Genomic DNA, 13,387 nt, shown 5'->3' with positions numbered 1-13,387 from the left:
ACCCCTCGGGGCACCTCCCCCAGTGCCCTTTCCCGCCGGGTGGTGTGACGTCACGGTGCTTGCGTCACACCTCGGGGGTTGCACCAGCCCGAGACCCCTGGGGCCACTGTGCACTGGCACAAGCCCATCCCGGTATTCCCCAAGTTGTTGTGCACTGGCACAAGCCCACCCTGATGTCCCCCAGGCTCTCGTGCACTGGCACAAGCCCACTCCGATGTGTCCTGGTTTTTTTTTTTTGGCACTGGCACAAGGCCACCCCGATGTGTCCCAGGTTTCTGTGCGCTGGCACAAGCCCACCCTGATGTCCCTCGGGTTTTTGTCAACTGGCACAAAGCCCGCCCCGCTGTCCCCCTGTGCGATGCCCGCGATGTCCCCGTGACGCAGGGATGAGCACTAGGTGGCAGCCGGGACTTGGTGTGCACGGACCCGTAAATTAATCCGGTTGTTTTCCCCCCACCTCCTACCCCAAAGACAAAACCTCTGTGTAAACGGAATCCCAATCGTCGGCGGCTCCAGGGGCCCTTGTGTGTGCAGAGATGTCTCGTCTGCTTTTTATTCCAATTCCCAGCCCTACAGCCTGCATCCCTGGCTGCTTTTTAGGAAATAAATCCCCAGCAGGTCACTACAGGAAAAGCCACGAAAGGGGGTTTAATTAGGTCCAAATATCATCCAAGGTTTTGTCATTGCTTTTGCAAAATCCTGCAGGAAGCTCCCAAAACTTTGCACATCAGCTGGGCTGTTGGATGTGTGTGTGTTCAGAGGCTTTCATAGATTTACTATTGTGGGGTTTTTTAAATTTTAATGATTGTTTTTTTGCAAGTCCGAGAACAAAGCCCAGAGTCTGAAGCTTAACAGGAGCCAGCAAACCACTCAGAGATGTCCTTGCCTGGTTGTCACTTCTCGTGGGAGCATCCCCAGGGTCTCTGTCCATGTCCAGCATTGCTTTTTACCATAACTTGGCATCTTTGCAGCTTCAACTCCAGTGGTTAGATTGGGGGTCAGTGGGTTAACGTTGTCACAGGTGGAAGGGACAGTCCTGTCCACATTCATGTTTCATTAATTAACAATGTTGAGCTGTTGGGCCCAGCTCCAGAGAAGCATTTTAATAAAGTCAGGGGTGCAATTAAGGGCTCTGGAGCCAAGTGAAGCTCAGCTTTCGTTGTCTCTGAGCCTTGTCCTCCACAGTAACAAATACATGGTTGCCAAATGGCCCATTCCTAGAAACCTCCCCCTTTTTTTTTTTTTTTTTGCATGCAAAGCCTTTCCCAGAGCTGAGGATGAAATGTTGAAGAAGCATCTTTGCTTGCAAATCCAGAAGTGAAGAAGCTGCAAGGGTGCATGCAGGTGTGATCCTTCTTGTCACCTGCAGAAGATGTGTGAGAACCTCATCAACTCATCCCCTGCCCTCCATCATCATCATTGCTGGGAAGAACCCACCCCAAGGTGTCTCAGCTGTCCTTTTTCAGCCTCTCCTCCTGCTCAAAGGCTGTATTCCAAGCTGGGAATAAATTTCCATGTCAAACAGGTCGTGCCGTTATTGCCCCGTAACAATGCCAAGCAGAGAAGGAGAAAGCCAAAAGGCCTTCCAGAAGATATTCCCAGAGCTATCCACTCTCCCCAGTTTCACTGCCAACTCCCAGTTGCTCTGGCTGCCTTCCAGCCACTGGTTTGGCTGTGCTTTTCTCTGCTGGATTTCAGTGTTCAGGAACCTCTTCTAATAAAAAAAAAACAAACCCTCAGGTCTTCAACAAAGGTACATCCTGGAGAAGAGTAGCTCTGGTGAGACACTGGAGCCCCTTCCAGTACCTAAAGGGCCTCCAGGAGAACTGTAGAGAGACTTTGGACAAGGGTCTGGAGTGACAGGGCAAGGGGGAACGGTCTTAAACTGCAAGTTCTGAGGGGTGATTTTGGGTGATGTCAGGAGATGCAGAGATCGTGTTTTTGTGGCTGCAAGATGGTGATTCTCAGAACAGCTAGTCCGGGCACCCACAGGAACATTTGCCTTCCTGGATTAGGTGCAAAGGACCTAATTCCAAAGCTGTTTGTGAGAGCTGCTAGGTAAAAGTGAGTACAATTAGGTTTAACCACCTTGTAGGTGCATTCAACACGAGAGTACTGAAACTCAAAACAAAAACAAAAATGAGGAAAGAAAAGCACCAAAAGGAGCAGTCCAGAGAAACAAGAAGACTTCGGGCAGCCTGAAAGCTGTTTTAAAGGGCTGTGCTAGAAACGTCGGTGAAGTATTTGCTTTGGCTGGGAAAGAAAACAAAGAGATCTAAGAAAAATCCCTGCAGGGCACGAAGAGCGAGTCGAGGGAGGCTCTGGCAGGGGGGACTGAGCTCAGCGGGGCTCATGTAGCTGGCAGAGGAGAGCGGCAACTCCCACGAAACGGGTCAGATTCCAGAAGGAAAAAAAGGTATAAAAGTGAAGATCCCATTGCAACAGACGCCTGAATTTGTAGAAATGTCTGTAAATCCCTGGAAAGCAGGAAACCATTGGGGGAGTCCTCGAGAAAGGAGTGGGACACTTAGGGGTGCTGTGCTGTAGCTCAGTGTGCTCTTCTGCCCGTGACAAGAGAGTAAAGGCTATAATAAAACTAAAATTGCTGAGCGTGGGCTGTAATGATTTCCATAAATAGATGTGGCTTAAAATATCTTACACACAGCGCAGGCAATTAGTACTAAAAATGGTTTGGTGCAAAAGTTTAAAAAAACCAAATCACTTTTAAAATTTTTTTCTTTTTTTACTCCTGACTATTGGATTACTATTTTACTCGCACCTTTTTCCCCACCAATCTCTAGTGCAGATCTTTTCCATGTTCTTAATCAAAATAGAACTACCCAAATTTTCTATCCCAACAGTAGAAATGATGCAGTATTAATAACAGGTCATTAACCTTCTTCCTAAATTTCCAGAGAAGAATGAACTTCCCATTTAACATAGGTTTAGGTGGGGGTTTTAAACCTATCTAGCTGATAATTATTTTTTTTTTAGGGTGATAGAAGGTTCATATTTTCAAGGAATTAATATGAAACCTCTGAAAACAGATGGAGACGGCGCTTCCCCACTAGACAGTTGCAGGCATTTAAGGAGACATTCCTGCTGGGATTTATATGGTAAATTAAATAACTGGCTAGTTCATTAGTAACACTCGGATGCACATGACTATCCTCATCAAAACCTGAAGCACATCACTGCAGAAGGCAAAATTAATACCTAGAGCTAGAAATCATTCTGTATTCCTCAAATACTGGTTGACACTGTATTATTATATATATTTATATAATTTATATAATATATATAATGTATATTTACATTAGCTTTGTATTTTATATATGTGTTTATATTTTATATATCTGTTTATATTTTATATATCTGTTTATATTTTATATGTATATATATATATTAGCTCCAGGTTTATAATTTTCTTCCATGCCACAGGAACCAAAACTGTGGTTGAGGGGTATCCTTTGAAGGATTCTTGCTCTGTGGACATCAGCTGGGTAAATCCCACCAGACTCCACTATGTAACATTTCCCTGAGGGTTCCCATCACACAGCACCAGCTTCCAATGGAGCTGTGCAGAATGACCACACTGGAACAGGACAGCCTGCATGGCTGGTTTTATTTTATTCATTATGGTTATGTATATATATAAAATATATTATAATATATAATGTATAAAGTATATATTATATATTATATTTATTATATAATATATATATTTAAATAATATATTAGGTATTATATATCTATTTATGATGTATTTATATGTGACATTATATTAATATATTATATATTGTATAAATATCTATCATATATTCATTATATATTTATTTTATCATACTAGAGAGCAGATACCACCAAGCCCCAGCTGGCCAGAAGACAACATATGGCCCAGAGACCTTGAGTGAGCTGCTGTGACCCAAGGGCTGCTCAAAGGGAGGTGGCCCGAGGCGGTTGGAGCAGCTCAACCCATTTCCCCAGTGGATGCTGCAACATTTTGAAAGCCATACCTTGGTTCCTCATAGGAGGATGGCAACAAAGAGGAGTCATTGTGTCACCCCAAAGTCACAGGGACTGTGTGACTGGCCACCAGAAGGCTGTGGAGATCAACCATCCTTCACCATCCCTCCAGAAACAGCACAAGGCCACGCTCTGCTCCTTCATCTTCCTGCATCGGAGTGGCTGACACTGACCCAAGGACTGGTCCAACCCAGAGCCTCCTCCTACCTGGTAACAACCAAAATCTTCTCGCTATTTAGCCTCTCTTAGAAATTTTTGCCATTCTTGAACTGGCTGGAGGCTTCATATCTTTCAGTTTTAGCTGCATTTCACTGTTTTAGCCTTAACTGTGCAGTGACTCCAGTCTGACAGGAGTCCATTCTGGAAGCTTCATATATTGACAAGGCAGAAGAGGTTTTGTTGGCAGCAGGAAATGTAAACATTCAAAAATTTATCCTGGAAATCATATAATTCTTGAAGTGAAGGAAAGGTGACAGCCTCTAAGAAAGAATAAGGAGAAACTGGACTTTGATTTAATTGTGAAGGAACTTTTTCTGCTCTTTTTTTCTTAATTAGAAAAACTTGAGAACACACATTGGGTTGTTTTGTATAAATATGGCAAAATTTTTTTTATTTTTCTATTTAAATTAACAGCTTTAACTTCCATAAAGCAAATCAAATGTATTGCAATGCATTGCAAAGTATCAAGAAATCAGGAATAAATATCTGGGTACTTAATGCATTAATCAAAAAGGGGTTTAAAATAGCATTTTCTGCGTGATAGTTTCTTCCTATGCCACGATCCTGTGTATGCTCCAGGGAAACCTTAGGACAATAGACATTATCATAACAAAAATGTGTAACACCTCTTCTAGATAACTCCTAGGTCCTGAAGAATATGTCTGTGTGTCACTTCTTAGCCCATGATGACTGTGGCGGGACAACCTTCTCACTGATGTCTTGGTCTCCTTTTCTGCAGGACTCGGGTTTCCAGCCCACCCTCTACCATGAAAATCCTTCCCTTTCTCTTTGTTCTCCTCTTGGTGGCATTTCATGGAGCTGCAGGTAAGGTGTAAATGAAGGTGAGGGACTATAGAGAAAGGAGGTGCTGGTGTCTTACAAAGGTGTCCCCGTCCCCTCTGGGACGTGGCCAAGCTGCATCCTGGAAAGAATCTTCACACATACCAACAAAACTTGTTGGCAGATTACAGATGATACATGAAATTTGCAGGCAAACACTCCAACCATCACTTCAGTGCCTTTGCTACTCCTCTGGAAATCCAGTCTGAGGTGAAAGCAAGAGGGGAACCCCCAAAATTACCATTCAACACCAGTGTTTTCCCCATTAGAGGTTGCAGACTTGTACTTAAATCAACTTGCTTCTGAGTCACCCTGCAACAAACAAATCAAACCATAATTGAATATTTTTAAGCCACACAGCAAATAAAAGGAATCTTGTCCCATATTTTCCAAATATTGTTTTTTTTCAGGAGTTTGTTCTTGGAGTAAGGAGACAGAAGACGATGAGTTAGGACCGAAATTCTACTGGTTGCATCTCCTCAGTGGAGAAGCCTGTGCAACCATAAGTGGTGGTGTAAGGCTATGCCTGTTGGGGGAATGCAAAGGAGTCAGGAACACCAACCCTCCCCTATTATCCAGGAAAAGGGTTTGTGTTTTAACACCGCCTCTGAAAATGGCACCACTGCAGTTGCAGGGCACTCTGTGCACAAACAAGCACCCGGGGGAGTTTTGGGGTTGATCTCTGTGGGGACAGGATGGAAAGTGTCCTTTGGGGGAGTAAGGATGGGAAAAGACTGTGATGAACTGCAGAAGACCGGAAATGTGGGAGAAGTGTCATAAATATCCCTGAAGGGATTTAAAGCATGTGTAGATGTGGCACTTGGGGACATGGGTTAGTGGTGAGCTTGGCAGTGCCGGAGGAATGGTTGGACTCGATGACCCTGGAGATCTTTTCCAACCTAAATGATTCCATGAGTTTATAATTCCATATGCTTGTCTGATCTTATTCTTACCTGGGCCTCTGCTCATGGCAGTTCTCACAGGCAGGACACAGGGCAAAGCATTCCTTTGGTCTATTTTATGTCCTTGTTTAACACCCAAATACACACAGTGGATGCTTGGCCTGTTTACAGTAGGACCTTTCTTCTGGATATAAAAAGCAAGAAATTTCTCTGGAAAAAAAAGTGCTTCTGAGAGCTCAGACTGCTCACAATCACCTCTGCAATGTCTCACAGAAAGATAGTTTGGCACCAGAAGTGTTTTATTCACCCTTCTGTTTTATTTCTGCCTGGGATTTTCGGGGTATTTCTGGGTGCACCATATTCTGCATGCACCAATCCACTCACGTGCTGGGAATCTGACACACCAGGGATGTGCTGGATCCACTGTGAATGTGCAATATCCATTGTTTGTGTGCTGAAACAAGCTCTCCTCTCTCCAAATATGCTGGACTTAGTGTAGCTCCATGGATGAGCTGCTAAACTGGAATTAATTGGTTCATGTGCAGTCAGTCAGGTGCATCCAGAACACATCAGCTGCCAGGCTACATCTCTGTTAATTAACCAAACAGGCAACAGGCTGCCTAATTAGTAGTCTGCTCCCTGGGGTCATTTTGATCCCTGACAACTAGCACTGCCATGGAAAAAAAAGCTGTTCTGGGAATAGCAAAGGCTGGTAGCCATTCCCAAAAGGCAGTTTGAATGTGGGGATCCTATTTTAATGGAGAAGATAGTGTAGCCATGTAGGTAAGAGCACTGCCAGGCTGCCAGGCCTCAGACCCAGAGGGCAATGCCTGGTTTGGGGTGTTTGGTAACATGGAATTGTTCTACATGAATTTATCCATGTATGGACACCAGGACCTGTTTTGAGACATAGCTGAAATTTATAGGCAGGAAAATAGGCCAAATCTACACAACCACAGAATTATGGAATGGCTTGGGTTGGAAGGGACCTTAAAGATCATCTCATTCCAACCCTTTGCCATGGGCAGGGACACCTTCCACTATCCCAGGTTGCTCCAAGCCCTGTCCAGACTGGCCTTGGACACTTCCAGGGACAGCCACAACTTCTCTGGGCAACCTGTGCCACGGCCTCACTGCCCTCACTGGGAAAAATTTCTTCCTAAAACCTAATATAAATCTCTCCTCTTTCAGTGTAAAAATTTTCCACCCTGTCCTGTCACTATTTGTCCATGTAGAAAATCTCTCTCCCTCTTTTTTGTACAAGAGGGATCCTGCCAGTTGAGCCCTCCTCAAGTGTGACCTACAAGACTTTCAGAGCTGCTAAGTGCCCACTTACTGTTTTCTGTCAGGTCCCTGGTATCTACCTTTTAAAACGTGAGGTCCTAAAGGAGTCCTGGGCTTGGAGACACAGTTCTTACATCTGAAGAAGGAATTAGAGCATATGCTTTGCTGTTCTGCCCACTGGCCTCCTCCTCTGAGGGCTGCATTAAGGCTGTGTTTGGGCACAGGTGTGGCACTGTCTCAGCTCACAGGAGTTTAGCAAAATGCAAAACCCTGACAGAAATAGCTGTCTCTTGGTTTTGTTTGTTTGTTTCTTTCTTTCTTTTTTAAGGTAGAAGCTTTTCAGGACCCTTAAGACCTTACATGGAATGTGGATACCGTGGGACTTTCTGCCACAGTGGGAAATGCCCTCGTGGCAACGCTTACCTGGGGTCATGTCGTTTTGGGTACAATTGCTGCAGATGGTAAGTTTAGGGTTTAAATGGGGCAAAGATGGCTCCCCAGATTTTCAGCTGGGCCCTGAGTAAGGCTTTCCTCATCATCATAATTCTGAAACATCCTTTCCTTTGTGCAGGCTGTAGTGTGGCTAGCTGTGGAGAATCTCCAGGGATGACTGCTTTTGGCATCGCTGGATTCTGGGAATTGTTGTACCAGTCATCAAGGATTTGTCATTCTTTCAATAAAAGCAAGATTTGGGAAGTTGGTGTGGCTGTTTGTTGTAATTAATTTCTCCAGAAGTCTTATTTCCATTTAGAATTTCAAGCAAGAATTCTGAAATCAGGCTAAACTTACCAGGAAAACCTAATTTACCAAAATATTTTCCTGTCTTGGGTTGCTGATTGAGTGGATACCGGCATGTTCTTCACACATCCCTGCTAGGGATCCTCTACCGTGACTAAAACTGGGATCAGTCATCATTTCCATAGGGAGCACAAAAGTCTTCTCCAGCGTGGATGCTTCATAGCACCTTGTGCTCTGAAAACTTTCAGTTCCCACCTCCTGGTCCAGAGCTTTCAGACCTGGGCATAGTTATCTTCTTTCATTACAGGAACTAAAGACACACTGAGCAGGACAAAGAGAGGCAGGTGACCCCAGTTTACAAACTGAAGCCTGACTTTCCCTTTGGTTATTCCATCTGATGTAAATTCGGAGTAAATCTGCAAAATTTATATTGGCTTCTGTTGCAAATCAGGAGATCTGAGCTAGACCTACGACATCACTTGAGACAATTAGACAATGTGTACAAGAGGCCAATACCCCTGTTACTTTGATTACTTCTCTTGTAAGAGGCTCATCCTATGCTGCCCTGGACTGTTAGACCGTAACAGAAAACTCAGAAAGCGCAGATTGTTTGGTGAGCTCCTGTCTCTGCAGCTGCTCCTGCACCACCAAGAACATCCTTGTGCAGACAAGGACTTGTATAGGTTGGACTTGATAATCTAAGAAGTCTTTTCCAACTTAATTGGTTCTGTGATTCTGTGATCCTTGTTGCCCAGAGAAGCTCTGGCTGCCCTATCCCTGGAAGTGTTCAAGGCCAGGTTGGACAGGGCTCTGAGCAGCCTGGTCTAGTGGAAGGTGTCCCTACCCATGGCAGGGGGTTGAACTAGATGATCTTTAAAGTTCCTTCTAACCCAAACTATCCTGTGATTCTATGAAGATAGGAGAAGTAATGGTTGGCTTTTCAGGTACACAACAAACCCAAATACCTATGTGCAAAGGACTGACTCGAAGCCCTGAGCTCCCCATTTTTTGCAGAGCATCTGCCCTCTCTTCACAGAATCACAGAATTTTTAGGGTTGGAAGGGACCTCTGGAGATCATCCAGTCCAATCCTCCTGTCAAGGCAGGATCACTTGAAGCAGGTGACACAGGAACACATTCATGTGGGTTTAGAATTTCTCCAGAGAGGGAGATTCCACACCCTCCCTGGACAGCCTGTTCCGGTGCTCTGCCACCCTCAAGGGAAAGAAGTTCTTCCTCATGTTGAGGCAGAACTTCTTGTGTTTAGTTTCTGGCCACTGCTGCTCATCCTGTCCCTGGATACCACCAAAAAAGAGTTTGGGACCATCCTCTTGGCACCTGCCTTTGAGATATTTATATGTATTAATGAGAACCCCTCTCAGACTTTGCTGCTCTAAGACTGAATAGGCCCAGCTCCCACAGTCTCTGGGCCTGTTCAGAGCAGCTGTTTCTGCCAATGACTCTGCCACCATTGAAACCACAGCCTCGTGAAGGGCAGGAAACTGGGCCAACGGCCACCTCCCAGGGATTCCCCTGGATGGAAACCTGAGGAAATTGCCAAGGGGAACCAAAGCAGCAATTTACAGTTTATGTCCTAAGAAGTTTTGCACAATCCACGGAAGGTGAGTGTTTCTTTCACAAACTGGAATGGCTCAAGATGTTTTGCTCAAGGACTGAGGGCTTTGCAGAGAGGCTTCAGCCCTTGTTATTTTAGATTTAGGTCTGGAGACAGTGTCTGGAAACATCATCATGCAGAATGCATCTTTTATCATCATGCCTTCAGTTCACCACCACAAATAGAAGTCTTTGCCTTCATGGCTTGGGAATGGCTTCAAGAGCCAGCTTAGAGTGAAACACATGCTGAAATCTCACCCCTTAGGATCTATGCTGCACATCTCCCCCCCGCTTCTTATCCCAATTCTATTGCCCTAGCACTCTATACTAGCGTTCAAATTCATTGAATCATTAAATGGTTTGGGTTGGAAGGGACTTTAGAATCATCTAGATCCAAGCCCCTGCCATGGTCAGGGACACCTTCCACTAGACCAGGTTGCTCCAAGCCTTGACCAACCCGGCCTTGAACAATTCCAGGGGTGGGGAATCCAAAACTTCTCTGGACAACCTGCTCCGAATTCATCTCACAGCTCTTCCCAAGAGGTAGAGATGGTATTGAAGATGGATTAGATAAAGCCAGACAGATTATAACTGAACTGCTGGAGTGGGACTGTCCATGCCACAGCCAGACATGCAGTGGCTAAAAAGCTCATTTGAGACACATATCAAGCCCTTGGTGGAATAGCTGGTCACACAAAAATCACGGTCTGTGCCTCTTAGGTTTCTACCACATCCCAGTTAATCACACAATCATAGAATACCCTGAGTTGGAAGGGGCTCACAGGGATCACGGGATCCAACTCCTGGCAATGGTGCTGCTGTCAGTCTTTCAGCACAGCCCCTCTCCTCCTGTGCAGGTCTGAGAGAGGACATTGTTTCATGGGAAAAAAAGTGTGAAGAACAGGAGATCTGCTCACCCCAGTGCCCCAGCAGCCCTCTTTGAACATGTAAGGGTGGTGAGGCCCTGGCACAGGTTGCACAGAGAAGCTGTGGCTGCCTCATCCCTGGAGGTGTTCAAGGACAGGTGGGACAAGGCTTGGAGAAACCTGGGCTAGTGGGAGGTGTCCCTGCCCATGGCAGTGAGTTGGAATGAGATGAGCTTTAAGGTCCCTTCCAAGCCAACCTATCCTGTGATTCTATGATTCATGCAACCACTCAGGGAATATAAATTATGGTGCATGAGTAGGTTTTTGACATACACACACACACACACACATATATGCTCAATGAATCTGCAAGAAGGCTGAAAACATATATGAAGATGCACCACCAACACACTGAGAACCAGTAAAGGGTTACATACAGCAAACTCCACAAAACAAAGCCGCAATTAAAGCTTGTCCTTCACGGGGCTGCCAGTTGGATGGCGATGTCATCCCGTGTGGCGTCTTCCCAGTTATTTTCCAGCGAAGCATAGAGAGCACGCCTTCACGTGGTGGGGAGGAGGACAGAGCTCCTTTGTGTTGTGAAAGCTGATTGCTGGCCAAGGTCTAACGAACAGGGATGCTGTGTGTGTCCCAAGAGGTGTCCAGCAAACCACAGCACCAAGCGTCCCTTACGCAAGGTGGGATGACACAAGACCCCGGGCTGGAGGCTTGGGAATCCTTCTCAGAGGTGTCAGAGGAGGAAAACTATGCCTCATTTTCTCTGGCGGGGGAAGAAACAGGAAAAGGAGCTTTTTGGCTGGACATTTTGAGGTGTCAGCCATCCCAAGGGACACTGTGCTACGTGGGGAGACCAGCTGGCTGGGACTAAACTGCTGCAGCTGCCGCCGGGACCTGAGAGGCTGTGGGAGCTCCTACCCCTGGGCTGTTGAGCTCATCCTCCTGTCAGTGACTGGTGACATCCCCTCTCCTCAGTTCTGTCCCTGAGCAGGTGCTACACAGCCTGCAGGCAGGGACCCTGCCATTCATCTCTGCCTCCTTTCTCTTCTCCCCAGAGCTGTGACCCTGCCGGCAACTCCCAGCCATGAGGGTCCTGCCTGTCCTCTGTGCTCTGCTCCTCCTGATGCTCCTGGGAGTGACAGGTAAGAAATGTGGAGGAGGAGGTGGAGGGTTTGTCCTTTGTAAATATTTTGAAGGGAGGATTTGCCAGCTGAGCTGATGAGTCAGGTGTGAGTTCTCCTGGTGAGTTCTCCCTGGGGTCCCTCTCATCCCATACCTTTAAGGAAAGGCTTCTGCTGCAGGTTCTGCAGTTGGGACCAGAGCTGGAACCTTGTATTAAAACTCTTGTGCTCCGGGGATGAGGTTTTGCCACCATTTCCATACCTCTTATCCGTTACTTCTCTGGGGCACTGGGTACAGCAGCCCTGCTGGAGAGGAGGAGGTGAGAGGAGGGCAGACCCTGCTTCCACCTTTGGATTCCTCTCCCAGAAGGGAGGCAACAGGCATGATGCAGAGCCTTTCCTCAGAGCCTGCTGAGGGGTGGTGCTGACCATCCCATCCAAGTGTCGTAAACATCACCTTGATTTCTGCTGCAGACACCTGCACACCGTTCCTGGCAAGGGACAGGCAGGGCTGGGCCAATGTTGGCCACACGGGGACCAGGGGCTGTGCTCAGCACCTCAGCAGGGTTGTCCTCAAGGTCTCCTCTCCTGGTTCTCTGCAGGGCTGTCCCTGGCTCAAGGATCCCACCAGGAATGTGAGCGCCGTGGGGGGTTCTGCTCCCACCGGTCCTGCCCTCCTGGGATCGGCCGCATTGGCCTCTGCTCTGAGCAGGAATTCTGCTGTCGGATGTAAGTTTTGGGTTGCTCAGAGGGCTCAGGGGGGTTCGAGGTGAGGCTGTTGGGGAAAGAGGGGGGCAATATGCAATATGCCCAGGGGTATGGGGGCATCCCTGAGCCCTCACGGCTGCCTTGGCTGGGACAGGCACTGCCAGACCTTTCCTCCTGCAGGAGATGGTATCCCTGAGGGGTTCCTGGATCCCTGGTGACAGTCTCTGAGACCAGCCCTTGCCCTCTCTGCGTGGTCAGGACGATGCTGTGTGGAGGCACTGAGCGCCGCTGGGAGCAGTGACAACCCTGGACAGCCAGACCACGATCCCACGGGAATCCCTTTACCCCAATATCCCCAATACAAGGTGGTGGTTTGCATTCCCGCTGCCAAGATGTCTCTGTGTGTGTGTGTGTGTGTCCTCGGTGTGCATCTCTTTCCTCTGCCTGTAGGGAAAGGCAGAGCAGATGGGGTGAATTCCTGACAGACACGGACCCACAAACACCCCCACACATCCACCCTCTTTCCAAGCTGGCCCAACCACACCAGCGTCCCACTCACGGAGGGAGGGGGGATGCACATGACACCCACAGGGAGCTCAACACCAGCCTTCTCGCTCAGCAAGGGCACCCCTGCACCTCCCATTTGGGGTCAGGGATTGATTGGTTGCTATGACCCCCTTAATTTCAGTGGGTGGCCCTCTGGTTTACCCCTGGATCCCAAACTGGGTTAGGAGTCCTCGTGGGACACACACTGGACACACACATTTGGGTCCATCCCCAGCTGTGGGGCCTGGGTGTTCTGGCACCAGGGGGTTGTTTTGTGGGGTCCAGGGGTAGCTGGGGGTGGGGGAAGCCATTCTGCTCCAGAGGAAATAGGGACTGATGGCTGTGCCATCTTAGGAGCTTGGGATTGAGTTAGGGGTAAGTGCTGGGGCATGCCCAATCCTACTTCTGTGGATTGATGCTCAGGGAATATCCCCATTGTGCCTCAAGGCTGGGTTGAACAAGCTTTGAGCAACCTGGTCTGGTGGAAGGTGTCCCTGCCCATGGCA

At 47.3% G+C, this 13,387-nt stretch overlaps 1 protein-coding gene across 1 annotated transcript; it reads left to right on the top strand.

The window, feature by feature from the left end:
- Positions 1-5,012: 5,012 nt before the first annotated feature.
- LOC114069922 (gallinacin-5-like) lies at positions 5,013-12,726 on the top strand. Its single transcript, XM_027907048.1, is given in 4 exon segments — positions 5,013-5,070; positions 11,562-11,648; positions 12,230-12,356; positions 12,516-12,726. Coding segments are annotated over 4 exon segments (288 nt in total). The 3' UTR covers positions 12,532-12,726.
- Positions 12,727-13,387: the final 661 nt, after the last annotated feature.

The sequence above is a fragment of the Empidonax traillii genome, unplaced genomic scaffold (assembly GCF_003031625.1).
Source record: "Empidonax traillii isolate 1590-97213 ecotype Southwest subspecies unplaced genomic scaffold, ASM303162v1 scaffold1394:size116989, whole genome shotgun sequence".
Lineage (NCBI taxonomy): Eukaryota > Metazoa > Chordata > Aves > Passeriformes > Tyrannidae > Empidonax > Empidonax traillii.
This window is presented reverse-complemented; position numbering and strand designations above follow the sequence as displayed.